The sequence below is a fragment of the Drosophila mojavensis genome, unplaced genomic scaffold, assembly GCF_018153725.1.
Source record: "Drosophila mojavensis isolate 15081-1352.22 unplaced genomic scaffold, ASM1815372v1 contig_36, whole genome shotgun sequence".
Taxonomy (NCBI): Eukaryota; Metazoa; Arthropoda; class Insecta; order Diptera; family Drosophilidae; genus Drosophila; species Drosophila mojavensis.
The window spans coordinates 13510566-13537208 of NW_025318858.1; the positions used below are offsets into that span (position 1 = coordinate 13510566).

The following is a 26643-nucleotide window of genomic DNA, read 5'->3' on the forward strand; positions in this document are numbered from 1 at the left end:
CTCGACAGACTTTTACTCCCTCCCAGACCTTTATGGCGAGTTAAACGGTTTCATAAAGACAATTGGACGTATGTGAGACAACCGAGACTAAACATCCCCTTACTCCATATAAAGGGATTGACATTTAATTACCATCCATTCTAATATGACGTACAGATATCCACTAAAAAAAATTATTTTCTAAATACGTAAATTAATTTAATGTTTATTTGCATCCTTTCCATATATATAATTTTATTCTGTTTCAATTATCTTTTATAATTTCTGGTTTGTTGTCTACGAAACTCAAATCAAAGATTATTTTTTGTTCAATTAATTTTAACAAATTATTTTCGGAAAGTTTCCACTGTAACTTCTATATTATACCATATTATATTTTGATATAACCCCTCTTAAGAGTTAAGAAATATTATTAGTTAATATAAAATTAAAATTAATTTCCTAATTTTGGCTACTGGGAGTTTCAGCTTAAATATTTATATATTTTCCATCTAATTGATATAATAATACATTTTAAATTAGTTTTAATTTGATATCAACTAATAATATTGTAAATAAATAAATTTAAGTATTAATGCATACCAGGTTAGCTATATAAAAAAGACACCTGGTAGCAGATATTAGCAAATATTTAGCTTTGACAGACTAGAAATGTAATTTTAGAATTCGTAGAATTAATTGTATTGTCTGCCACAAGCACATTTGAATTTGGCTTTAAAGACTCATCAAAAACATATTAATAACTCTGCAATTTCGAGTATTTTCTTGAAGTATTCGCAGAATTTGAAATCATTAATTAAATATAGCTAAATCCTTGTATTTCTTTCGGATATTGTAGATGGTAGCAAAATGAAAATTATCAGCGAGCTGAGGGCTGAGAGTTTAAAAATTTTGTCTCTTCTCTCTGTGTTATTCATCTGTTTCTGTCTAGGTTTTTTGCTCCATCTGTAACAAATTTTAATAAAAATGAGTTTTTGCGACAGCCTCAACAAACCGACACAGCTGTCTGTGAAATTTAATACCCAATAGCAAAGACAACTCTGCTGCTGTGCTGCTGGCGTACTCCAAGCATTCGACTGGTTGCAGGCAGCTTGCTTGATGCAGGTTTTCAGTTACGCAAAGGAAATGAACAAAAATGTAACAACAAAAGTAAATTTCACATATAGATTGAAAAAAAAGAAAAGAAAAATGAAAATGACGCAGCTGAAGAAGAGAACGACATAGCATGCCCACGCCCACGCCCACGCCCACGCCCACGCCCACGCCCACGCCCACGACAGGATGTAAGTGCCCCGAAATGTATGCTACGCTTCAAATTCACACTCGTATTCGCCTTTGCCTTTGCTTTTGCCTTTGCCTTTGCCTTTGCCTTCACATTCTACTTCGCCTTCACCTCAAATGAAAGCAAGTTAATTTGATTTGGAAATTTCGAAAGCGCAATTGAGAAAGTAGGCGCAGGACGCAAACGGTGTCTCGCAGTGGGTAGCTAATAAACGTGTTGCCATTGTCGTTTAGGTGACAAAATCAGAAGAAGGCACCAGGTGAGGCACGGGGCACGCATTCAGGGAAGTCAAGTGAAAACCAGGGAAATTGAATATAACTTGATAAATCTAACAAATATGGAATGCTCTAAATGTTCGCGGTCACAGTGGGGCAAAGCAAATTACAAAAAAATTCTCTATATATTCTCTATATATGTATAAGATAAAGCAGAAGGAATTGTCAAAGCAAATATTCAATAAATATAGAGATCAGAGTTAGAGGTATATAGAGGTTAGCTTACTTGCCTCAATTCCATCTATATCATCTCTAATTCAGACTCTGCCAAAGCGAGAGGCTTGTGGAAGAATTGTCCCAAAGAAATTAATTGAGAGGCGTCAGATCACATTAAAGTAGCATGCGAATAGGATTTGAATGAATTATGATTAAATGGCTAATTTCATAGAGTTGACTCAAAGGCTCTGTGTTATCGATAATTTTAACTGCTGCTAAAATATAGTTATCGAAAAATGTATCGCTCTTGCTTGGTCAGCTTACATAAGGTATTTATAGAAATGTTTGTACATAAATGACAATGTATATAAGTTAATATAGAGATAATAATTATATATAATGAACATTAACTAAAGCTAATTGATTAATTAAAATTTTCATCAAGTTTTCGCTGCTTTTGCTACACTGTCCGCCTGACAGAAGGCAACCCAGCACATTCGTAAGTCAGACAACAAAACAGAAAGCAACTTTTGGCAGAACACTTCCACTTCGCCTTCTACTTCCACCTCGTCTTCGACTTCCACTTCAATACGCCTTCGATGCGCTGCAGAGGCGCAGAGACCGAGAACGACAGCCGCTTGGCAGCTGTCAAGCGAGACAAGCTGGCGAAGTAGCTGCTTCAATATAAATAGCTAACTGTACACCTGAGCTGAGCCCCTACCCCTACCGCTACTCCGACCCTACCCCGTTCCAATATTCATGGCAACGCACCAAGCACGCTGACAGAAGAGAAAAGTACATCAAATGTACATTAGTGCGGTAGTTAACTTATTCATGTACACACAGCCAGCAAGCCCAATGGGCTGACACGCCTCCTTTGCCACCAGCTAACATCCATGCCCACGCCCAGTCTCCACTCCTGTCCCGTTTCATTTTCGTGCTGTTGTATCACTTTTTGACGAAAGAGAAAAGGTAAAAAAGGAACAAAAAAAATGTCAAATGAAATATAATAAGGGTACAGCGGGACCGACTGGGCCTGGGAGTATCTGCTTTATAAGCTGACTCCATTTAACTCCGACGCACTTGAAGCTCGACTCTGACGGCGCTGCGGAGTCCTCCGTCAAGTGTGTCCTTGGCGTGGCGACTCCACTGCTGTCACTGTCGGCACTTGGCGACAGACAGATAGACGGACAGACAGACGGACAGATAGAGAATTTGTTTTGAGTTGAGCTCCTGGCGCATAGTTCGCAGTTTCCAGCGCGAGTTCGAGTTGCGAGTTGGAGTTGCTGTCGGTTACCAAAGACTTTGGTAAGTATGAAATAAAGTCAAATTCCCACAAAAAAAAAAGGTGAGTTCTCCCCTCCTGCTCTCGGAAACTGAAGAAGATGGAGTCCGCACAGCAGCCCCCCAAACTTTCGACTGCCTTAAATACGGCAACAGCTGCAGGTGAAAGTTTTGTCTAATTAAAAAATGCTTCTTTGGCAAGAAAATTGCGGCTTCATGTGGCTCGTCTGCCAGCTCCCTCCCTCCCACAAAACCTTCACGTTTACAAGCAGCTTAAGGAATCAAACGGTCCAAGTTAAATCTATATTTATTATTTATGTACGACCTGGATACAGCTTTCCAATGCTTGACGACGGTCTTGAACCAAATTGATCCAGATTGACAGCGGAATTGTACGAAATGTCAGTGGAAATGCTAAATGATTTATTTACTATTTTATAAGAGCAGGAAATTCATGCAAATAATGAAACGCAATAATTGAATTAAAATTTCATGTCTAGAAGAAATCACCTACGCAGCTTTTGTTCAACTTTTCTTTTGCAGCGCCCACGCGGCGTATGCGTAATGTGACTTTGTTGCATTTGAAATATTTATGGCATATTTGAAAGCTTTGCTTCAAGTCGTGTCGTGTCTAGACTTAAAGTCAAAAGAGCCGCTGGCCAACTGAGTAAACGTAAATAATAACAGAATAATTTGTTGCTCTTCTCGCAGGGCGCGTAGGCGTGGCCAATAACCTTGAAGGACCAGCAGCAGCGAAGAGTCTGGCCTGGCGGCACTTAAAATGCACTCAACTAAAATGCCACAAATGTAGCAGAGGCAACAAACATCAACAGGAGCGGAGCCAAATAGCCAAACGGCCAAACAGCCAAACAGCCAGCGGGCCAATGGCCAATGGTCAACAGAGCAAAAAGGCCATTGAAGTAAGCGCAAACGAAAATAAAACTGCAAATAAAATTAACACGCACATCAAAATGCAGGCAGCAACAGCAACGGAAAGCTGAGGAAATCAAGTTGTGCGAATACAAAACGACACCACTGTGAATACATTTGTGTGTGCGTGTGTGCGTGTGGGCGAGGGTAGTCACAGCTATAGTTGAACGAATTTGCAATATGAAATAAGCAATAGAGCTTAGAATAAGACGGACTACAGCAAGGGGGTTGAGCACAGAGAAATAAATTTGTAAATAAGATATATAATAAAAGTTAGAATAAAAATGGCTAAAAAAATGCAGATTTAATGCTAAATACCACACCATCACAGACCAGGAAAATATAAGTAAGTTTTTAAAAAAAAAATTATTCAATAGTTTTTCGCATAATTAAGTTGGGAAAATTAAGTTAGATGCTCAGTTAAATATATTACACTTTTGCTCATGCTTATCGTATTATTTAAAAAAAAAAAAACGAATTTAAATATTATTATTGTTAATATAAACTACTTATTGAATTCAAAACTCTTTAAATTCATAACATTTTCGACTGCTGCCTTATTTTATTTGGTAAACTTTTTTTTTTTAATAAATTATAAAAAAAATCTTGATATGCGTTTATGGATCAAATCAATTTGTATTCGTGATGAAAGCTAAATGTTGTAATGTAAGCATTCAATCCCCATAGATTTAATCCCCATAATTTAAATTTAATTTAAATTTGTAAGTATATTAACTTCCAAACAAATACAATAAATTCTTCTATTCATACAAATATTTTTTATTCAAATACAGCTGCAGGCTGAGGATGCATTTAGTAGAATTTTTTTCTATTTTATTTTTTCAAAATTATAATTGTTCTATATAATATATAACCTAAAATAAATTATAAAATATAAAATATAGAAAAGAAATATGTTAAAAATTGAAGTTTTCAGAAATAAATAAATCAGTTATTTTGTTTAACATTTGAAACATCTTTATAAATATCTATGCAAGAATGAACACTTATAAAACATCATCAAACCGCAACTCTTAATAATTAAATGGCATCCATTAAGTGCAGAAGGATGCAGAAGTCGAGAAAGTCAAATGAGCCTTGAGAATGGCTTGATCAAACAGGAATTCAAGTGTGTGAATATATACTTAATACAAGCACAAAGAGCAGCAAGTTCTACTTATTAAACTTCACTCTACCGCACCTCTTTAAAAGTAAATCAACTACTTCAAATTTAATATCGAAAGCCCTTAATTATTTTTATTTTATGTTTTTCCTTTATTTTATATTTATTTTTTATACACTTGCCACAACTTATGAAATTTGGATGCATATTAAATTGAATTGGCAAGTGTTTTTCTTTTTTGCCTTTTTTCAACCCATTGCCATCAGGCACGCCCCGTCCCGCTCCGTCTGTCATTTTACCAGCCCGTTCACATTGCCCGTTGCCCTTATCGCTGCAATATACATTATGCAGTGCCTGCAAAAGCAAATTTATTTAAGTTAAAAGTCAACACACACACCCGCACACACACTCACACACATTCAATCGCCCCCCGCACATTTGCACACGTAATGTCATACTTGCTGCCCTGCCCGGACCCCCAAATGGCAGGGCCACGCCCATTTACTTTGGCAACGCCATAAAGTATACAATGGCATTGGTAATAAACCGCAACGCGTCATTGGCACTCGCTGCCCTCGCCCGCTCTCTCTCACCCTCTCTCTCTCTATCGTCTGCACCTTTCCAGGCCTGTGGCCAGGCGAGCGGCTGGCTCGCTCCGTTGGCCTTTGTATGACGTCCTGTGCGTCCTGTTTGCCCTGGGAGATCTCTCGCCTCCACAAAATTATGCTACACACACACACACACACACACACACTCACCAACTGAACATACAACGCTTTTGTGTCCAACTTATTGACGCGCTGACTGACTTCAACTTCGAGTTGAGCTGACTTCAATGCATACGGACGACGTTGATGCCGCCGGCTGCTTGGCTAACTGCCTGGCTGGCTGACTCGGCTGACTGGACTGACTGGGCGGACGGGCTGACTCCCGGGGCTGATGGCTGGGCCGATTGTGCAACTTCCTGATGGCCACGCTCCATGGCGTTAATGCTTGCCCATATATAGTCTTTCTATATAATGCATAACAGTTTGCCCGCCAGACGCTGCCAGATACAGTTTCCCTTACCATCCCCTAACCCCATTTCACTCCGCCCCTTCGCTCCATCAGCTCCTTTGTCGGCCATTCAAGGTGTTGATATAGGCGTTGGCTTCCACTGCAGCGACTGCCGCTGCAGCAGCTCCTGCATTTCGTGTTGTTTGTTTGTTTGATTATTAATTGAGCGCTCAGCTGAAAGACAGGAAGACATACAGGCCGAACATGTGATTTTCACTAACTATCGGCTGTTCATCGTTGGCCTTGAGGGTTCACGTTGTAATACAAGATGCAGGCATTCAGCTCCAAGTTTACATTTATCTAATCCGAGTTCTCTCTTGCTTGTGCTTTATTTCTCTTGAGCATTTCTTAAGAAGCATAAGAAGCATAACTATGTTTTTAATACAAATTTATTTTTAAGAGAGGCTAGCTACTGCTGAACTAAAATATTTATTATTTTTGTTAGTCAATGATTGTATATATATGCATTTGTATTTTATATTTATGTATTATGTATATATTTTTTTTCAAAATTTGCTTCTTTCCTTAGTATATATCGTAATTTTAATTCATGAGTATTTTCCGAACCGCGTACTCTCTGTCTCTCTCTATCTCTCTTACTCTCTCTCTATCTGGACTGAGCCGTATGACTCACTCTCTCTATCCCTCTATTTATGTCTATCTGTCCCTCTCTGTCCCTTTTTATTTTCAATTTTCTATTTTAAAGATTTTAGTGAAATTAAACTTAAATTATTTTAGTTCTCATACAATACATAATGCTGAGATTAGAGATAGAATAAATATAATAAATTAATACTAACTTAAGAATTAAGCACTGGCAACTGAGGCCTTCGGATTCATGTATTATTTTATGACTTTAAACGAAATACGAAATAGATCTCGCCTTTTGCAGTCAATATCAGCTTCTTTTTTTTTTTTGTGTTAATATAATTTATCAAAATGCTCACACAGATAGGCTTACAAGTCAATAAGCAGCAATAAATTTATATTTGTCTAGCTATTTCTCATGATTATTATAGCAAGTTTCTCAATAAAAAAAAAAAAGACAAGTATTCGAATTTAGCCAACAGCAGAAGCTCAGTTAGTTCCATAAAACTTCAGTAGACACGCCCAACTTTTAACACAGACATATTCGATTGAGTTACCCATTTATGAAGACAGTTTTTTAATACTAATGTGTGAGCAACTTATGTCGTGTAGCCGCAGAGCCTGAACTCGGCAACTGTGTTGCATACTTCATCAGTTTAACAGTCTCATAAAGTCACCCACACGCGATTTACCATCGATTCAATGAACTATTCATTCACATTGGCGGAAGTTTTTCGCACGGCTCTCAGCATGCACAACTTCAACTCCAACTACCAACTGCCCACTTCCACTCCCACTGCCACGCCCACTGCCACTGCCACTCGCACTTCAGTTTTAGCTACAGCTTCTACTTCATTGTCATCGTCAAAGTAGCACTAACGGCATTATGCAAGCGGCGCCTCAAGTGTCCTTGTCGTGTTCATGCATGTCACTTCGATCACTTCACAGATTTAATCAACTACCCGGCCAAAAGCTTTCCCAGCCTCCCCTCTCTCCCCTCTCCCCTCACATCTCTCATATCTCTCTGCATACGCTGCGGGCGCATTATGATGTGATGTGCTCTATTATATTCATATTTTATAGCTACTTACATTTTACTACTACCCGGACGCTAACCCAACCAACTGCCAACAGCCAACTGCCAGCTGCCAGCTTCTGTTACTGCTTCTTCTCTCTCTCACTTCTTTCTTTCTTGTGTGTTTCTTTCGCTTTTTATTTTTATTTAGAGCTTGTATTTTTGTGCTGCCTCGTTCTTTTCTGTGTGGCTTCCATTGTTGTGCAAATATTTTTTAGCTTGGCGGCACTTTACACGCCTCTTTCGCCTCCCTTTTTTTTTTTTTGCTTTTCCTCTATCGTCGTGTAAATCATTGCAGAAAGCGCTTGTCTCTCCCTCTCTCTCTCTCTCTCTCTCTCTCTATCTCTCTCTCCTTCGCTCACAGCCTAGCCAAAAGTGCTGCCTGTCTACTTTTGTTGCCTGTCAGCCATCCAGTGGGTGTGCGTTTATGTGTGTGTGTGTGTGTGTGCGTGTGCTTTTAACATGTCTTTTGTCATTTTTCTAGTTTATTATTATATTTTCTTGCACTCACACACACGCACACACCAACACACGCATACCAAGACGAACCTCGTCCACGTCCATTTGGCGCTATGCTTCATAAAAATGCATCAACCGCAAATTTTTTGTGCTGCCTTTATGATGTGCCTGCCTGCAGTCCTGCCTGCCTGCCTGCCTGCCTGCCTGCATTTCACCCGGCTGTCTGTGTCTGTGCTCATGTCCTGCAGGCGCTGCCAGGACACGCTCTTTGTTGCAACTGCCGCCAGTTGTGGCTACTTTTGCAATGCAATTGGCGCTCTAAATTCCATTACTCCCGCATTGCCCACTGCACGCTGGGCAATTTTCTTAAATTTGATTGAGCAGACAACAAAAAAGTTCGCTGCCCAAAGCGAAAATTTCCTTTTAGCTAAATTCTATGAAAGATATTGGTACACAAAAGATTGTCGTGTATAAATATGTATATATAAATAAAAAACTGAAGAAAATAAATTCTTGTGTATATTACATAATATTATAGGAATGAAAAAAAGTGTATATATAATTTAAATGAAGATCTATAATCATATTAAATGTTAAATGTTAACCATATGTACAATTAAGAAATAATTAAATAATATATTTAATATTGTTAAAGTCTGAACTTAATTTTTTTTTTTTTTATTTACTAAAATATATTTTCATATTATTTATCCAATATTCCAGCTGCTTAGCTCAAAAAGTTTAAAAAATTTTTATTTTAGTAATAAATACAGAATAATTGAATAATAATTTAAATTTTAAAAAATATATATTTATTTATATGAGACACCTTATTGTTAATCAATCGTTGTATTTAACATTTTTAATTATTTATTTTTTATATATTCAGTTATTGTTATTGTTATTGTTTTTTTTTTTTTTTTTTTTATATCAAGTATCCAGGCGTATAAAATTTATGAAATATTATTAAAGAGTTGAGCTTGTCAGCGTATGCTGAGGATTCGACGTTTTATTGTATTTTCATAGAATATACTCGAGAGTGTCGAAATGTGAACAATTTATGTGCGCTCATCGTGAGAGAATTATCATCAAATTTCCATACGTTCGCTTGCGATAAGCACTGAGAGTAAATGAGCGCCACGCCTCTACAGAGTTGTAAAACTGGATTCTGCATCAAACATAATATTTGAAATAAGTGTGAGGGCATTCATGATAACATGGCAAAGCTCATTGAACATTTCGACAGCTGCATGTTATCGATAACGTAAACAACACTAGCAAAAGAGTTATCGATTGATTGGCCAACTTTAGCGTACGGTGTTCTTTAAAATACTCTGATTCATTTCAATCTTTTTAGTTGAGCTAGTAACAAAAGTTAGTTCTCTAAGTTCTTTGCATTCATTGTGAGCGCTGATAATGCAATTGCAGTTAAACCCGATGCCGCAGCTGGTTTATTAGCATTGGCTGGTAAAAGTTGAAGAAGTGAGCTCAACTGGCGCCTCTGAGTGACCTGAATCGCGATTGCATCCTCCACTCCAGCTCGAAGCTAATGCGCATTGACAGAACAGCGGCGCCTTTTGTGGCCAATGTGTAGCTACGCTCATGGGCGGGGACATGGTTAAAGAGGTAGGCAGGGTGGTAGGTAGGGGCGGGCAGCATGCCTGCCTTTTTGCAGCTGTAATCAATATGCAAACAAACCATTTGCCACAATAATTACAAAGTAATGCAGCGTCCGGCGTGAAATGCAAAAATAAACGGCAGCTGCTCGCATCCAATGATGACTTTGCCCCAAGCCGAGCGGGCTGGAGAGCAAAACCTGAAGCTTTCACTTATGGTGGGCCAAATCGAGGCCAGCGCCAACGTCAGCGTCAGCGATAGCGACAGGCCCTGGCTCTGATGATGCCCATGCGCGAGCCAATGATGAAGCAATTAATTTGCAATTAAATCGATGATGCAATTGCAAATAAGCGCAGCGAAAAAGAAACGACTGCAAATTGTGGAAAAAAAATTAACTGCTGGTAAGAGACAATGCTGAATAGCTGAAGCCCTAACGACTATTGAATGCCCTAGAGTTGACTCTATTGAATGGGATGTGATTTATACGTAACTAATAATTGACTTCCCTATATTTATGCAAAGAGTGTGCAAGTATATTAAGTATTTGGGCAGGTTATAATTAAAGTAATAATATATTTTTGAAATTATACAAATATGTTATTGAAATTATTTTTGGATTTCTTTTAGTAATAAAAATTCATTATTAATTTAAATTTAAAAATATAAAATATAAGATATAAAATATAAAATATAAAATATAAAATATAAAATATAAAATATAAAATATAAAATATAAAATATAAAATATAATATATAAAATATAAAATATAAAATATAAAATATAAAATATAAAATATAAAATATAAAATATAAAATATAAAATATAAAATATAAAATATAAAATATAAAATATAAAATACAAAATATAAAATATGCAATACAAAAAATAAAATATAAAATATTATTTTGTATTATCCTGCGTTGTAGAGCATTCGAGATACCAATATAAACTCCGATGCTGCTCATGCAAAGGGCGGAAAAGTGGCAAAATTAATGTCCACACATATACACACACATACACACTCTCACACACGCACACGTACATACAACAATGTTGGCACGCACAGTGGTGCGAATGATGTTACGGTCAGTGAGGCGTTGGCTTCGGCTGCCAACAACAAATAGTGCAGGCCGACTTTGCGCTGAGGCTGATGCGCATTTTGCACGCTGTTTGCATCAGCGACGAAACTGCAAATCGATCAGAGAGACGTGCTGGGGTATGGGCGTGGCCAGGCTGTGCTGGTTTGCTGTGTGGAGTTTACGTTTTTCCATCAACTTTGGCGGTTATTCAATTAAAAATTACTTTATTTGTAATTAAATCGTTTGGCACGCTCACCAGCTGGGCGACCGTCTACCCGCCCGCTCACCACATGTCCTGCAGCTGCGGCTGCTATGCTGCATTACCATATCCTCTTTTTCGTTGTACTTATTGTATATATATGTGCATATATATATATATATGTGCATATAGTAAAGCAACGTTTTGTTAGAAAATCGCTTGGGCTGCATTTTAAAATGCAATTTGTTGGGCACATGATATTCTGTGACGTTTTTTTTTCCTATCGACGCCTCTCGTGGCTGGCACACAAATCACGGCAATTTATTTATGACACTATTTACAATAACGGGGCGCCAGGATTGAGCAGAGACAGCAGCAGGAGCAACAGCAGCAGCTGCCAGGCGCCTCAATATGTAGAGAAGAGCATACACATTATAGCAGCTAGAAGAGGCAGCAGCAGGAGTGGCTTCTTCTTCTCAGTTGTTCTACTCCTTCGCCTCCTCCTCTTTCACCTACATCTGCTGGCTGGTTCCACGTGCACTCTACTTAAATAACAATTTCAATATATTGAAATTTACTTTGTCACATGAAAGCTAAACAGCTTGCACTCAGCGTCAGTCACGAAGCAATACACAAGACTTGCCCAGCTCCAAGCTACGAGCTGCCCACCAGCCACCGTTAACCACCCACTCAACTATGTGACTCGCTACCCATCCGCTCGGCGTCCCTTGTCATCGAGCGGAAAGTGTTGGAAAAGTGCTGCCATTGCAGGTTTTCATTTTATGCTATTTACATTTTCATATTTTGCTCTGCGCCGCACCGCAAACAATTTTGTTGCTTATTGTTGTTGTTGTTGTTGTTATTGTAATACCCTTATATGAGGGCAGATCTCCTAATATGTCAAGCAGAGTATACTTTATATACATGTACATAGAGGAATCATTAAGAAGTAACATATATACATCTCGAATACATTTATACAACATATACATATGTACATATGTATATGCGTAATTAATTTTCTTGCAAATCGTTTCCTTGAAAATGTAGGTCTTTATTTGATTTAAGTTTTGCGGAGGTAGGCACTTATTTAGCATATATGTATATATATTTAATGCGTTAAGTTTTCATTGAAGACATTTCAGAAATTCTGTATTTTATCAGTATTTTAAAAACTACAATTAAATTAGCTTAAATACTTAATCGCAGAACTAATGGTATTAGTTCTTATGATTCTAATAAAACTAATATAAAAAAAACTAAATAGGAACTTATCTTAAATAATAAATGATAAAAATAAATAAAAATATAATCAAAAAATTATTTTAAAGATATATATGTATTTTATATTTTTATTTTTTAATTTAAAAAAAAAAAAAAAAAAAAAAAATATATATATATATATATATATATATATATATATAATTTTTTTTTTTTTTTATTAATCTATTATTTTGCGCAAGTTCTTATATACAATTTTAAAATAAATGCAGATGAACATTTTTTTTTATCAAATATAATTCTTTATATTATTTTTAAAGTTTTTTTTTAGTTTATTAAATTGTGTTCAGGAAACAATTCGATTTGAATTGTAATTAGATCTCAGCACTTTGGGTAATTTAATAATAAAATACAAAATTGAATATATAAAATAAAAACAAAATTAGCTGTGAGTTTGTCAGTTTACTTCAGTATCACTTTTATTTACAAATATTTAAAAGTTTTTTTTAATACATAGAGTACCTACGCGTCTGACTAGCATAAAACTTAAGTTTTCTTGTTGTTTCCGTTTAGCATTTCTTTTTTTTACCTTTGTTTTTTTAATATTTTATTTTCAATTTTGTTATATGCTCGTCGTTGTTGGGCTGGCTCTTCGGTTTGGCGACTGCTACTTCTGTTTTTTGTGCCCATTTAGTCGTTGTTTGCAATTTTTAACATCGCATACTCCAAAGGCATGGCACGGCACGGCATGGCATGGCATGGCACGCTGCCCGGGCCGGGGTCCGGGTGCCGGGGGCTGGGGACCTGGGTCGGCATCCTTTCAAAAAGGGCATCAGGTGTTGCACGTTGTGCAGCAGCTTATCTCAAATGATTTATAAACTACCAACAGTGGCGAGGCCAAAGCCATTGTCATTGCATAAAATATGCTAACAGTACAGCATAAAAACAAGACAGAGCAAAACAGAAGAGAAACAAGAAGCAGCATAGAATGGGAGAGGGTACAAAAACGCTCCACATGGAATGGGCGAAAACTGATGGAGCTTCTGTGTCTCATCCAAAAATCGATCTAAAATTGAAGTCCAATTCATAATGGAGGCTGAGCATAACTTGAGCTAAGAATTTAGACAGGTAAAGGTTATAGGCAATTCCCGAAATCCCCGGAAAATGGGAAATAAGGCTATAAGAAATTTCTTAAAATGTATGTAACAGGCAGAAAAAGGAGAAACAGATCGACGACAATCAGTTTTACGCAGAATTAATAGTATAATACCCATAGGTATTGCGATGCTTTCCAAATGAAATCCTCACTGAACTAAAACTACAATTCGAAAAGCATTCTCAGTTTCTAATGAATATATGTAGTTGGAATGGATTACTTTGATTAGTCACTGAGAAATATTTTTATAAATTATTTTTTAAAATATTTTATACTTCTAATTTTATTATAAATTAAAAAAAAAAAAAAGGTACCTATATGTATCCCTATATATCAGAGAGCAGAAATAACTTTCTAATTAACTGAAAAAATCCTTGTAAGATTAATGTTCAAAAAATGCGTTCATGAGTACAGATAATATAAAATATATAAATAATATTAAATATATATAAATATAATTTAAAGTATTTGTATAAATAAGTGGAACATTCTCAACTTAAAAGATCAAAATATACGTCTATGCAAATACATCTCTATATGTGTACAAGTCTCAATTTATATCTCCTCAAATGCTAAGAGCTCTGTCTGCTCTCATCTATTATCTGTCGAGTGGGATCCTCACCCCCCTTGGACAATCAGCAAACATTGTACGCACTTGGCACATAATAAGCCACTCACTAATTGTTGCAGCTTAATTGGGGCTTACACAGTGTCCGTCCATAGGCGTCCGATCGCTGTGGAGTGGCCAGCCAGCCATCCCCATCTCCATCCCCATATTATGGACGTTCAATTTGTTCATAACTATGGCTAACAAAATAATTATTGTTTAAAAAGCCGTCCAAGCTAATGCCCAGTGTTTGGCTAACAAATCTCTGCCACGCCCACTTGTGTGGGTGTGGATTCTAATAGCCTGAACGGCTGCAGCTGTTGTTGTAATATTGTTGTTGTTGTTGTTGTATTAAGACAGAGTTCAGCTTGTCTAATTAATTTGCATTTAGCGCACAGGCCTCACAGTGCTTTGGCATCGGCTTTTGGGTCTTAGGCGGCCTACAACTGCGGCCTTTAGCGACCACCTCCTGAAAGCCCCGCCCCTTTGCCAAGCTCCCCTCTACGCACCCACTCGCACACACAACCCTTGTGGCATATGCTGTCTGTCTGTTGTGTCTGTTGGGCGATTTATGTTGACTGCAATTTTCAGCTGTGCTGCGATGCAGATAACTAAGCCATATACATATATATATACATGAATAACTGCATATATATTTGTGTAGATATGTTTATATGTATATTTGTATTACAGGCTCATCCAGTTGTCATTGCATTTGTTGCTGTGATTATTATCGATTAAATGGCTCTACTTCAGATGCTCATTTTATTAATTTGAATCTAATTTGTTGATTAGCTCATCTGTAAACGCAGATGCATGAATGCACGACTTATATGTATGTGTATATATAAATATATATATAAATGGGAATATAAATAATAATATAAGACTGTGTTAAAGTGTTATCGTTTCAGGAAAATTATAAAGAAATCTTTTATGGGTTTATATTTCTGATAGTTGTACTTACAGGCCTATAAAAATATATATTTATACATAAAGTATACTTATTGAATAGTTTATTAAACCTTGTATACAACTACTTACAATTTTATTATAAATTGTATAAAAATATTATGAAGATTTGATGATAACATTTTTGAAATTCAATTTTTTAAATGTATTACATTCTATTTATTATATTATATATATTATGTTCATATCTAAAATAAAATAACTTTTTCAATCTGAGTAGATAAAAGCCATTAAGGAGAATAAACTTATTTATGAGGAAACATCTTATATAGATATATGATGCTTAAATACTTTTTAGAGATTGATACCGCATATTTTAAAAATATATATATTTTTTATTTACTAATATACATAAATATATAGGGTTTATTTCATTTTAATTTTATAAATTTTTTTTAATACATATTCGTAAATATATTTCTATTGAAAATTTGTTTATATACTCAAATTAAATATTTTTTATATAATTTTATAAACTAATTATAAATATTAATACAAATTACCTGAGGTAAATATATAACTATATTAAATCTGTAATTATATAAAAATATTACAGATTTTATAAATAATATTATTTTATATATATAGAAAATCGCATTTATTATTATTTCTGTTGAATTCCGTAATTTATAAAAAAGGAATCGACTTAAAAAAGTAACCAAAAGTTATCATTTGAAGTTGCTCGGATAATTGATATTGATAGATCAAAAATATACTCGCATCGATCAATATTTCTGAATTTATGTGATGTGCTCAGTTATCTCACAAATATATGTACATATCTCTGTATTGTGTCCGTTCGCACATTTAACTTCAAAGCGCCTCAAAACTATGAAACACACACACAGACACACACGCATGCCCATACATAGACACAGCCATTGAACCGCACACACAGAGAGTCATTTGTCCACCCACCCACATAGATGGGAGCAGGTGGCTGCTGCTCTTATCCAATATACCCCTAGCCATGGGGCTATACAAATACAAGACGGCAAAAGCATTTATGGCATTTTGTCGTTAGCTGTGCGAACTATTTGCCTTGAAACGACAACCACGAAGACAATGCCTCAACAACAACAACAACAACAACAACAACAAAGACAGCAACAAGATGACACAAATCATCGAGAGATGCCACAATAGAGCCGAGAACAAGCCAAACAGAGACAGAGCAACATACGGGAGACAACAGAGATAGCAATAGCTGAAAAGCTTAAGCATATGCAGACAAAAGTAAATCAATCAATCCTGGAATTAACTAATTGCGTAAAGCAATATTTATGAATAATTAATGAGCTCATAATGCCGACCAGCATGTGTGTCTCTCTCTCTCTCTCTCTCTCTCTCTCTCTGTGTGGGTGTGGGGTGGGCTTGACAAGGGCAGAGGGTACTTAGTTTGCGGTTCGTTTATCTTTTTAGGCAATTCGTATGCCGCCTGGCCTCAAACCTGCGGCTGGGTTGATTATTAAGTGGGTCTTTGAGTTTCTGGCTGAGTGCAAACTTGAAACTATGAATATTAGTTGCCTACTTTATGTAATATTCTATGAATTTTTAATTAACCACATATGTGCATGTGTGTGGGTGTGTGTGCATGTGCTTATTGTTGTTGTAATTTGCAAACATTTGCATAAATCAGACCAAATATTTTGCATACTTATTGATATACTTGATGGCTGCTGTTGTTTTAATTTTTGTATTTTATTTTAATATTTTTTCGAGTGGAGAAAAGAGCGGGTTAATTTATAGCTGAAATGCATGTAAATAACCTCGGGCCCAGGACAAAATGCAGGCAATGCAGATAAGTCGCTGCCAGAAAGTATGCAACAGCAATTTACACAGCCCAACAACAGTTACAACAAGAACAACAACAGCAACGACTATAACAACATTTACATTTCATAAATTCAGTGCAAATAATTCATAAATTTAAAACGACAAGAAAATAAAGAGCAGCAAAAGAAATACATAAATAGGTAAAGAGAAAGAGAGAAATGGAGAGAGAGAGAGAGAGGGAGACGGAGGGAGATGAAGAGAGAAGGAGCAGATCTGTTGCATTCGCAATCCTTTAGCACTTCCAAAAATGCACGAGCATATGAGCTGTATATAATAAAAAAAGAACAAATACAGAAGATAATGAAAATCAACAACAACAACAACAATAAACGACATGCGTGTAAAATATTTGCACATTTTTAACTGAATATTAATTTATGTTGCTTTCCTCTGTTCAGTATTTCAGTATTTCACTGGCCGACTCACTCTTATACCTACTACCTCTGTCTCTCTCTCTCTCTCTCTCTTTCGCTCTGTGTGGGCTGCGACCTACCAAAAATGATTTTATACCCTTTACCTAAAAGCATCATATAGTACGATGGCTCTGACCTACATTACAGTTAATTTATAGTCAACAAAATGAATTTATTTGGCCATTGATTGAAGAGCAGTGAGACATAAACTAATTAGACTCAAATGTTGATAGTATTTATTACACACACACATTTATTTATACATCTACACATAAAGCAGAACAAATTGCCAAAATTTAAATGAAATCCCACAAATAATTTGTAAATGCGAATTATTTTAATGAACACAATTAGTTTTGATATCAGATTATTATATGTTTCAAAAATAAATACAATAGCTCTGAGAAAGAGTATCTAATTAGAGATTATGTATTATTAACTCTGTTTTTATATATGAAACATGATTTCATATCAGTTCGAATATGGAAAGTATATAAAGTACATACTTATATAGTATATAGTATAGTATAAAAGAATTTTTTTTATCAAAAAATATAAGTAATACATAAAGTTTTAACTAAGTGCTCCTAAAAATAAAAATATTAAATATTTACATATTAAAATTATATTTTAAAACGATTAAGAATAGTCACAAAAAAAATTTTTTTTGTAAGACGTTGAATCATTTTTGGTTATGTTTCATCAGGAAACTTTAAAACCTTGTAAAGACTAAAAGTTGTGGGTGATATAAATAGGTTTGTGTTGACCAAATAAAAGATTTACAAAATATTACATCAAACCTTTTTTCAAATTTTATGCATTAGAATTAGAAAGACAAAGCAGGAAATTGTAAATAATAATTCATTGTCCAAAGATTTTAATTTTTGTATATAGTAGATTTAAAAGCTACATCCTTAAAAAGTATTTTTAGATTTCAGATAGCATTATAAACTGATAGTAATAGTTGTATTACTTACTCTGCCTTCTATATGAATAAAGTTGTAAATATATATGTATATTATATATCATTTTCCAATGCCTATCCCATTTTTGGATCTATTTGTTTCCATTCTCTGGCATAAGTAAACTGAAAACAGAAAAACATTAATTAAATTACATTACACATCTGGAAAGCATAAAATACAAAGATTGGAATATAAAAATTATAAAGTGAAAGATATTAAATAAAATAAAAAAATAATGGTATAACCTTATATAATAGTAATATATTTATACATAATTGTAGTTATCTCTTAAATTGCCTTTAATAAATAAGATTTTGTAGCTTTAACAATGAATACAAATTTCAAGTTGCAGCTATATTTATATTTACTGCCTAAATTTAGAGTAACTATAAATTCGACTCCTGAATATTTGCGATTTTTTGGAAAGATTTTTGTTGTTTTGGCTGCAGCAGCTGTTGATATATAAATAAATGCATTTTGCAGAATTCGCGAGCTACCTCTACCGGTTCGTATGACTCTTTTATTTGCAATCCATGAATTTAAATGCATTTTTGCCAACAAACATTTAAATGCAAAAAATGCCAAAAAAGTGGCAAGTGAAAAAACAAATTTGAAATGCCTAAAAATCTATTAAATTGAAGCAAACGCTGCACAGTTTCCATAGAGCAGAGGAGGTAAAGGAATTCACTGCTGAAGGGCAGACATTGCATAGTTCTCGGCTGACTGCCAAAAATGTAGCCAACAACGCTTCACTGAACGCGACTCTGGAAGGAGTTGCTACAAGGGGCGTGACGGGGTGGGGCGGGGCGGTGAGGCTATTGCAATGAGCGGGCATGGCGAACGCGTCTGGGGCTCATAGTTTACATTGACACGCGCCTGCATGCAAATAAAATCATGACAGCCAGACAGAGACTCGGGAAAGCTGCCAGACGAGCCCCAACTAAAGAAGTAAGAGTGCTCTGGAGTGCAGAGAGTGTCCCAGTGTCGAGATGCCCTGTAATTAGATAATGTGCTAGACATTTTAGCTTCATATTAGTATACACATAAAATAATATAAAAGTCTTAAGCTCTGTTACTTAATATTTCTTTATCAAATAGAAGGTAAAGGATATATAGCGTTTTGTTGTACTTCATGATTAACTATATATCAAATTGATCTTAGCTAACATAATCTGTACCACGTTAGATCGAAAATCGCAATAAATGGGAAAAAAATCTATCTATTCTAAAAAATTCGTTCTCAATAATTATCGATAATTTAAATTTCTGTAAATTGAAAAAAAAAAAAACAGATCATCTTGCCATTTCAAATTATCGGTACTCTACTGTGTTGAGTCTATATCTATTGCTATGACTACTACTTAATATCTCTTTAACAAATGGTAAAGGAGTTTGTTGTACTTCTTGTGAAATCATATATCCAATTTATTGTAGTCCTTGAGCTGAAAGCAATTTTTAATTCTGAATAATAATTCTGAATTCATAGCAATAACTTAAAGACTAGATTTAGAGATCATAGAGATCATCAGTCATAGGGTATACATATAAGCATCTTATCAAGTGTTATAGAATGGTCTACTAATGGTCTCTTAGAGGCTCAAAGATCAACACGTTCAAGATTCGAGTAGAGAGACCTACAGCTACGTCTATCCGCAGAGAGCATACAAGTTAAACGAACTGAAGTCCGAGCGGGGATAACATCGAATGGACATACCATCGAATGAACTGAAAATTTGGGTAGTCATAGCGTCAGACAACTATACCGTATACCGTGTGCGGATATAAGAGTCGAAGGAACTGAAACTCGGACAGCCTGTAGTTCGCACGCCTACAGATAAACAATAGCCACAGCCTCTCCTCTGTTGATTCTATTCAAGAGTATGCAAACTACAGAGCCTTGCTTCTTCTTGCTTCTGCTACAAGCATTTGCATAAAGACCATGATACCCTACTTAGCCACTTTCATAGAATTCAGGACATGAAAAAACAAGCACTCACTCACACACACACTCAGTCTGTCTTATAGACATTCACATTATTATTATTGTTTTGATTTCTCTGGCTGAGTTTGTTTAAATATTTTTTCCTAATTCTTGAACTTGACAGGCTGTCTCGCCCCGCTGCAGGATATTGGAGCCTGGCCACAAGGACATCTTAGCCGGGCCGTGAGGCCGGCCACTTGACTGCATTGACTGCTGCTACTTTAGGCGCTGTCATGGCCATAGCCAGGCCCAGCAGCCAGTTCCAAGTCCACTTCATCTCCTGTTGTTCTCGTCTCGCTTGTTTGTTTGCCTTGTTCGGGCTTGTTATTGTTGTTGTTGTTTTTGCTTTTTGTTTTTGTTTTCGGCTCGGTCTGGACAAGTGCCAAAATAGAAATATTTTATTATGCCAAAAAGAAGTTATGTCGTCTACGAGCAGACCCTTTCGCCACTGGGATTACACAAGGCTTTGGCTTTGGCTTTAGCTTTGCATTTTTCCCTCTGCTCGACTCTGCTCGACTCGGCTTTGTCTGCCTCAAAGCTGCGCATTTGAAAGTAGCCACAATTTGACATCATTTTTGCTCTGCATCTTCTTGGCCAACTGTTGTGGGCAATAGCTTTATATGTTTTGATATGAAAATCTATTTTTGGCAAGAGATTCGCTTTGACAATATTGATATATATAAATATTTATTTATTGAATGCTATCAAGCTAAACGGCAATTGATAGGCATCATAAGAAATGAGAGTTGGAGATTGAGAGCTAAGAAATAACGGAGGTATTCCTAAATAGAAAGTAGACTAGTAGAGAGTTAGTTAGAGTTACTAGTAGATAAGCTATAAATATGTAAATATGTAAATTTATGGATTGATCTCGTTGAAGTTCAAACCATCCAGTTATTTATAGTTATAGTTTAAAGATTTGCTTATTGTTTTGTACAAGACAGATTCCAAATAAAAAAAAAAAAAAAAAAGTATTCCCTACTTCTTTCGCTGAATGCGAACTTGTAGTTGTTAGTATGTAAATTGTTGAAAGATTAAAAACAATTTAGTATGTAAATTGTTGAAAGATTTAAAACAATTTAGTATGTGATTTGAACTACTTTTTCCTATAAGCACAACGGTATATACTTAAGTTATATATTTTCTAGAAATTCACTAAAAAGCCAACAGTGAATTTACCAATAAAGAAGCCCAAGCCACATTAATTAATCTTTGATGAATATGATTTGAATAATAATTTGATATATTTCATAAACAGATTTGGTTAAAAGACAAGTTATCGCTTAATTTTACTGTAAATTACTTCTTTAATATTTCAAAAATAAAAGCTCTTTAATACCCTTTTCATGATGAGAGTGATTTATCCTCTTCAATTTATAAACTATTTCCAATCAAATCTCAATTGACATTTGCCACATCTTTCATATTTTTATTGTAATTTATTTGTAACAGAAAATTGCAATATATAAATAAATTGAAAATTCTCTTTTTCATTTTCAGTTCAACCATGTCAACCTGCCTCTATTGCGGGTTGTGTTGAGGAATGTTAATAATATGCAAATTATAAATTATATATATTATAAATTGAGTGATAGGAAATGTTAATAATGTCAAATCTATGAAATATAGTTTTGATATATTTAATTGATAGTTAAATATGTAAAATAATGAAATATAATTTTGATATTACCTAATTATAATAAATAATGTAGTAATGATTAGAGGACTAGCAATATTTATTAATATTATATTATTGGAAATATTTTTTATTTATTTCCGATTCAGCTCTAAGTGCTTTTGTCTAGTAGAAAAAAGTTTAAGTTTAAATATTCAACTAAAGATAAAAAAAAAATAAAAAATAAATAAAAAAAAGAACACAACATATATAAATCAAATTTCAAAGAGATTTTGTAAGCAAAAAGTAATTGATGCTATGTTACTTTTCATAAGAATGTCACAAAATTCAAAATTCAACAGTAATACTAATTCGAAAATCGTGAAAATTAAATAAATAAATAAATACTAAAAAAATAAATAAATAAACAATTTCATATTTAAAAACGCTAATTATTCTATAATAATAATAGGCATATTCATCATATATACTCTACTATATATTGCGATACAAAATATACATTCATGCATAGCATCTTGAGCCACTTTATGTCGTCTTCAATTTTTCTGCAATGTTCATTTGCTTCACGAATGTTACGACTGAGAATGCCAACTTGGCGACCTATAAAAGTAATTTCATCATCATTTCTGCCCAAGGAAAGACACAAATTTGCTATCTCACTTTAATATTGGTGTCGAGGCTGATGGGGAATATGGAGCCCGCTGTGAATCGTATCGATTGCTGAACATTCTGCAGAAAGTAGATCAGGGCCGACTTATATGGGCGCGGCGCATCGATCCATTTCGATTGAAACAATGCCAAGGCCAAGTTCTCGCAGTCGCTTTCGATCAGATTGCAAGTGAAACAGAATGGAAATGTCTGAAAAAAGAGCGCAATGATGTAGGCAATCGAAGCGAGGCCCATCCACAGATCCGCGAAGAACATTAAGTTGATCATGGTGAGGCCGAAGAGCAGCCCAACGAATAGGAACTGCACGAATGTCGTTTGCGATATGTAGGGTCGCATGAGATCGCAAATCCTAGAGAAACAATCAATTAAATATATTCTGCACAAGGAATAGGCACTACTTGAGGCTACTTCAGTATTAGCTTGTGGTCTTCGATGCAGCCACTGAACGCGAAATAGTTCTGCTCCTCGGACATCGCGGGATTGGTGCGCAGATTTTCGATCCGTGTGCAAAGTAGTTGGAGATGCGAGCGCAGGGCAAAGCCAAAGATCAGTGGATAAACGTCGGTCATTTGATTAAAGTAAACGCCAGAGGACATGATAATGTATTCGATAAAGGAGGCGCTCAACAGACTCCACGGCCCATCTCGCCAGTCTATGAAGTGGTTATACACACGCCAGGGGGTCAGGCCGCGGCACACCGACGTTAGGTACGTGAGGGTCACGAAGATCGAGTAGGTGAACTGATATAGCAGATAAATCTTGTTGCCACGGATGACGGCACGATGGACGCGAATGCGTTCCTCTTCCGTTACGCAACGCTTGTCGATCTCATCCAGCAGCTTCTTCAGCTCCATCAGGCGCCAGATATTCAGGAAGGATATCACGCCACGGGTGAAGGCGGCCGGCGCATTGAAGCCCGCCTGCAGGGAGGTGAACAGCTCTCCGGGCGTAAACGTGCTAAACTCCTTCACATAGGTAATGCACAGGCCAACGGGCAAATAGCCAGCCAACATAATCACGAACATCGTCCACATCCTGTAGATGCACAGATATTTCTTATCGATCGCCTGCGGCACCCAGCCCAAGGCCATCATTCCGTACTCCAAGTACTTGAAGCCATCGCGACTTGGCATCAGATCCGTTGCCGTCGGCTCCCTCAAATACCTGAAAAACATTTTCACTTTTCACAAATAGTTTCCGAATTCCCAGACAACAGACGACAGACGCAACCAGAACTAGTTCCAACTATTGCTGGCAATTTGACGGAAAGCCCTTTATATAGGCACTCCCCTGCAGCGGTAATTAATTGCAAGCTATATAACAGTAATACTATAGATTTAAAATATTAATAATTTTATATGTTGAGCCCAGTGGAAAACGTGTAAGATGGAGCAGCTGTTTGGCATGTGCCGAACTGGGAATACCCTTAATAAGGTTGAACTAAAAAGTGTATATACTCTATTAATATATCTTATTTATTTGCGTGAAGGCTAATTAATATTACAATGATCAAATATATAGAACTTGCGAAAGAGGGAATGCCCTTAATATTACTAAAGCTTAGACCTTTACTAATTTATCTCAAAAATTTTAATGATATTAAATTGAAACTGCCAAAAATATGAAGAAAAGGGAATGCCCTTAATACGCAAGAATAGTGGAATATAGAAAAGCATTCAAGATAACTTTTTACATGTAAGACATAGAAAACATAATAAAGAGCGAGTATCTTTAATATAATGAAGAGAGAAACTAATATTGCATATAGTATTTAGATATATTAATGACAGACAGGTGGAACAAAAAACAAGTAAGAATGCTCTAGTCGAAACTCGACTTCGAGATCCCCTGAACCCTTCGAGAAACTGATATTTCAATAGGTCTTCGCGTCTTTCTGCTTGCACACATTTACATAGGCACGCACGCATAAACACGCATGGGCTGCAGTGTGGGAATACATGGGAACTTAATAGTTTGATAACTTTTCTTGTGAATGGACTTTCTTCATGAATCTTTTAGATTGTGATTGTATTATTTAAAGGCATGCATTTGCCAAAGCACAAGTTGTTAGTATTAGGAATACGCTTTATACAAATAGAGGGGTGAGGGGTTGATATTAGGGTGGCGGGTAAATAATAACAAAAATCGAAAAAGAAACAAAACGTTTTTGTTCGAAAAAAGAAAATTACGGAATGAGCTATCGATTCTTGGAGATAAGCTAGATATCCGTGCTATATATACGGACATTTTCAAAAAATTTCAAGTCTCTCTTCTGAGATCGACGCGTTCATACATACGGACAGACGAACCCATGGACGGACGGCCAGGGCTAAATCGACTCAGCTCGTCGCCCTGATCAAGAATATGTATACTTTGGTGGGTCTGCCACGTCTCCTTCTCCCTGTTGCAAACTTTTAACAAAACCATTATACCCTGATTTCTCATCGAAAATGGATTACGGATATAATAAAACAACATTGATCTATCTTTCTACGCCATCTACTTCGAATTTAAAATCTCTATCCTTTCCAATTGCTCTTGCAAAATTCACAGCAATATATCATCACCCTATCCACCAGTGCAAAATATCTTAATTGCCCCTCAATTATTTATATGAAGATTTGCTGTTATATGTCAATTGTTTACATATTCAAATGTCTTTGTTATTGGGAAAATTGGCATCGGTTCGCATGGGCGAAGCCAACATTTGAGTTAACGAATTCCTCCCCATTCGTTCGGGGGCAAACAGTTGAGTGTTTCTTAAAGAAATGTCTTTAAACAGAATATTTGATTTTCAAGTTGAATTTTATTAAAAGCAAGTTCTTAAAAGGTTCTGCAACTGCATTAATAACTTGTTAAGCAAATATGCAAAAATATTGAAATTTTACGAATCTGAAATTCAACACCTTTTCGCCCTATTTGAAAGCAAAACAACTGAAGACCATTGCTATCGAGTGTTTTTAACTGCATAATACCTGTTCACAATCCAAAAGAAATTTTCAGTTTTTCAATTATTAAAATTGGCTGATCTACCTGAAAAATCGATCCTTATTACAAATAAAATAAATAAAAAATATTTTTGTAATAAGGATATAATTATTAATATTGCAAAAAATATAGTCGACTTAAAGATAAATCAATTTTTTCTAAATATATACTCTATAGCCTAAGGAAAACAAACTTTCCAATAATAACCACCAACCCGGAATAATTAAAATATTTAAATAAGCTTAAATGTAATAAAGATTAATAAGGCTAATTTGTCGCGCTTCCTCATATCAATGAATGTATATAGGAAACTCAAATCTCTATTTCTATCAATGTTTAATATTCCTTCAGCTCGCCAAATTGGTATTCAACAAAACTGATATACTCTTCTCATTTCTTTGAGCAAGTATAAATATGCAACTAAGAGAAATGAATATCTCTGGTGCTCTGCAGAGCATATCCCTTGGATATGCACACGCCCCTTATGTGTGGGTGTGTGTGTGTTGCCCTATGATTATTCTGTGCAGTTTCTGCAGCTCTTTCGTTCTCATTTCCGTTGCATAAAGATTTGCATTGCGATTATTTCTGACCGTTGGAGAAGCTGTTGCTGCTGTTGTCGTTGTTGTTGTTTCTGTTCATTTTTTATACACACAAAATAAAATGTCGAGTGATGTTAATGACAGAACAACTGCCAGAAAGGCAGAGACGAGCAGAGTCGAGCAACGGCTTAAGCGAATGAGTAAAAAAACGATGGGAGCGAAGAGCTCAGGGCGTAGCAGAGCAGAGCAGGTGCAGCCAGCGGCCCTGGGTAATGGGCAACGGGCAATGGGTACAGCCTATGGCTGGCAAGAATTGCCACAAATGAATGGCATCTCAGTTGTATGCAAGGATATATGCAAGCACCACAACAAAGGCTCGACTGGACTGGACCCGTGCTCGGACTCGAGCTCTGGCTCGGCAAGCGGCTCATTATGCACAAACACGTCACCGACTGTTAACTCCTGCCGGTAGATGGCGTCGGCCCATGAACTGCCCAACGATAAGTCAAACTCTGCACTGGCCAAACATTCTGGCA

At 35.8% G+C, this 26643-nt stretch overlaps 1 protein-coding gene across 1 annotated transcript; it reads right to left on the reverse strand.

The window, feature by feature from the left end:
• Positions 1 to 22400: 22400 nt before the first annotated feature.
• LOC6576707 (odorant receptor 98a) lies at positions 22401 to 24035 on the reverse strand. Its single transcript, XM_032729321.2, has 3 exons — positions 22989 to 24035; positions 22572 to 22929; positions 22401 to 22511 (listed from the first exon to the last, which is right to left on the reverse strand). The coding sequence occupies exons 1-3, from the start codon at positions 23753 to 23755 to the stop codon at positions 22437 to 22439; spliced, it is 1200 nt and encodes a 399-aa protein (XP_032585212.1). The 5' UTR covers positions 23756 to 24035; the 3' UTR covers positions 22401 to 22436.
• Between the last annotated feature and the right edge of the window lie 2608 nt (positions 24036 to 26643).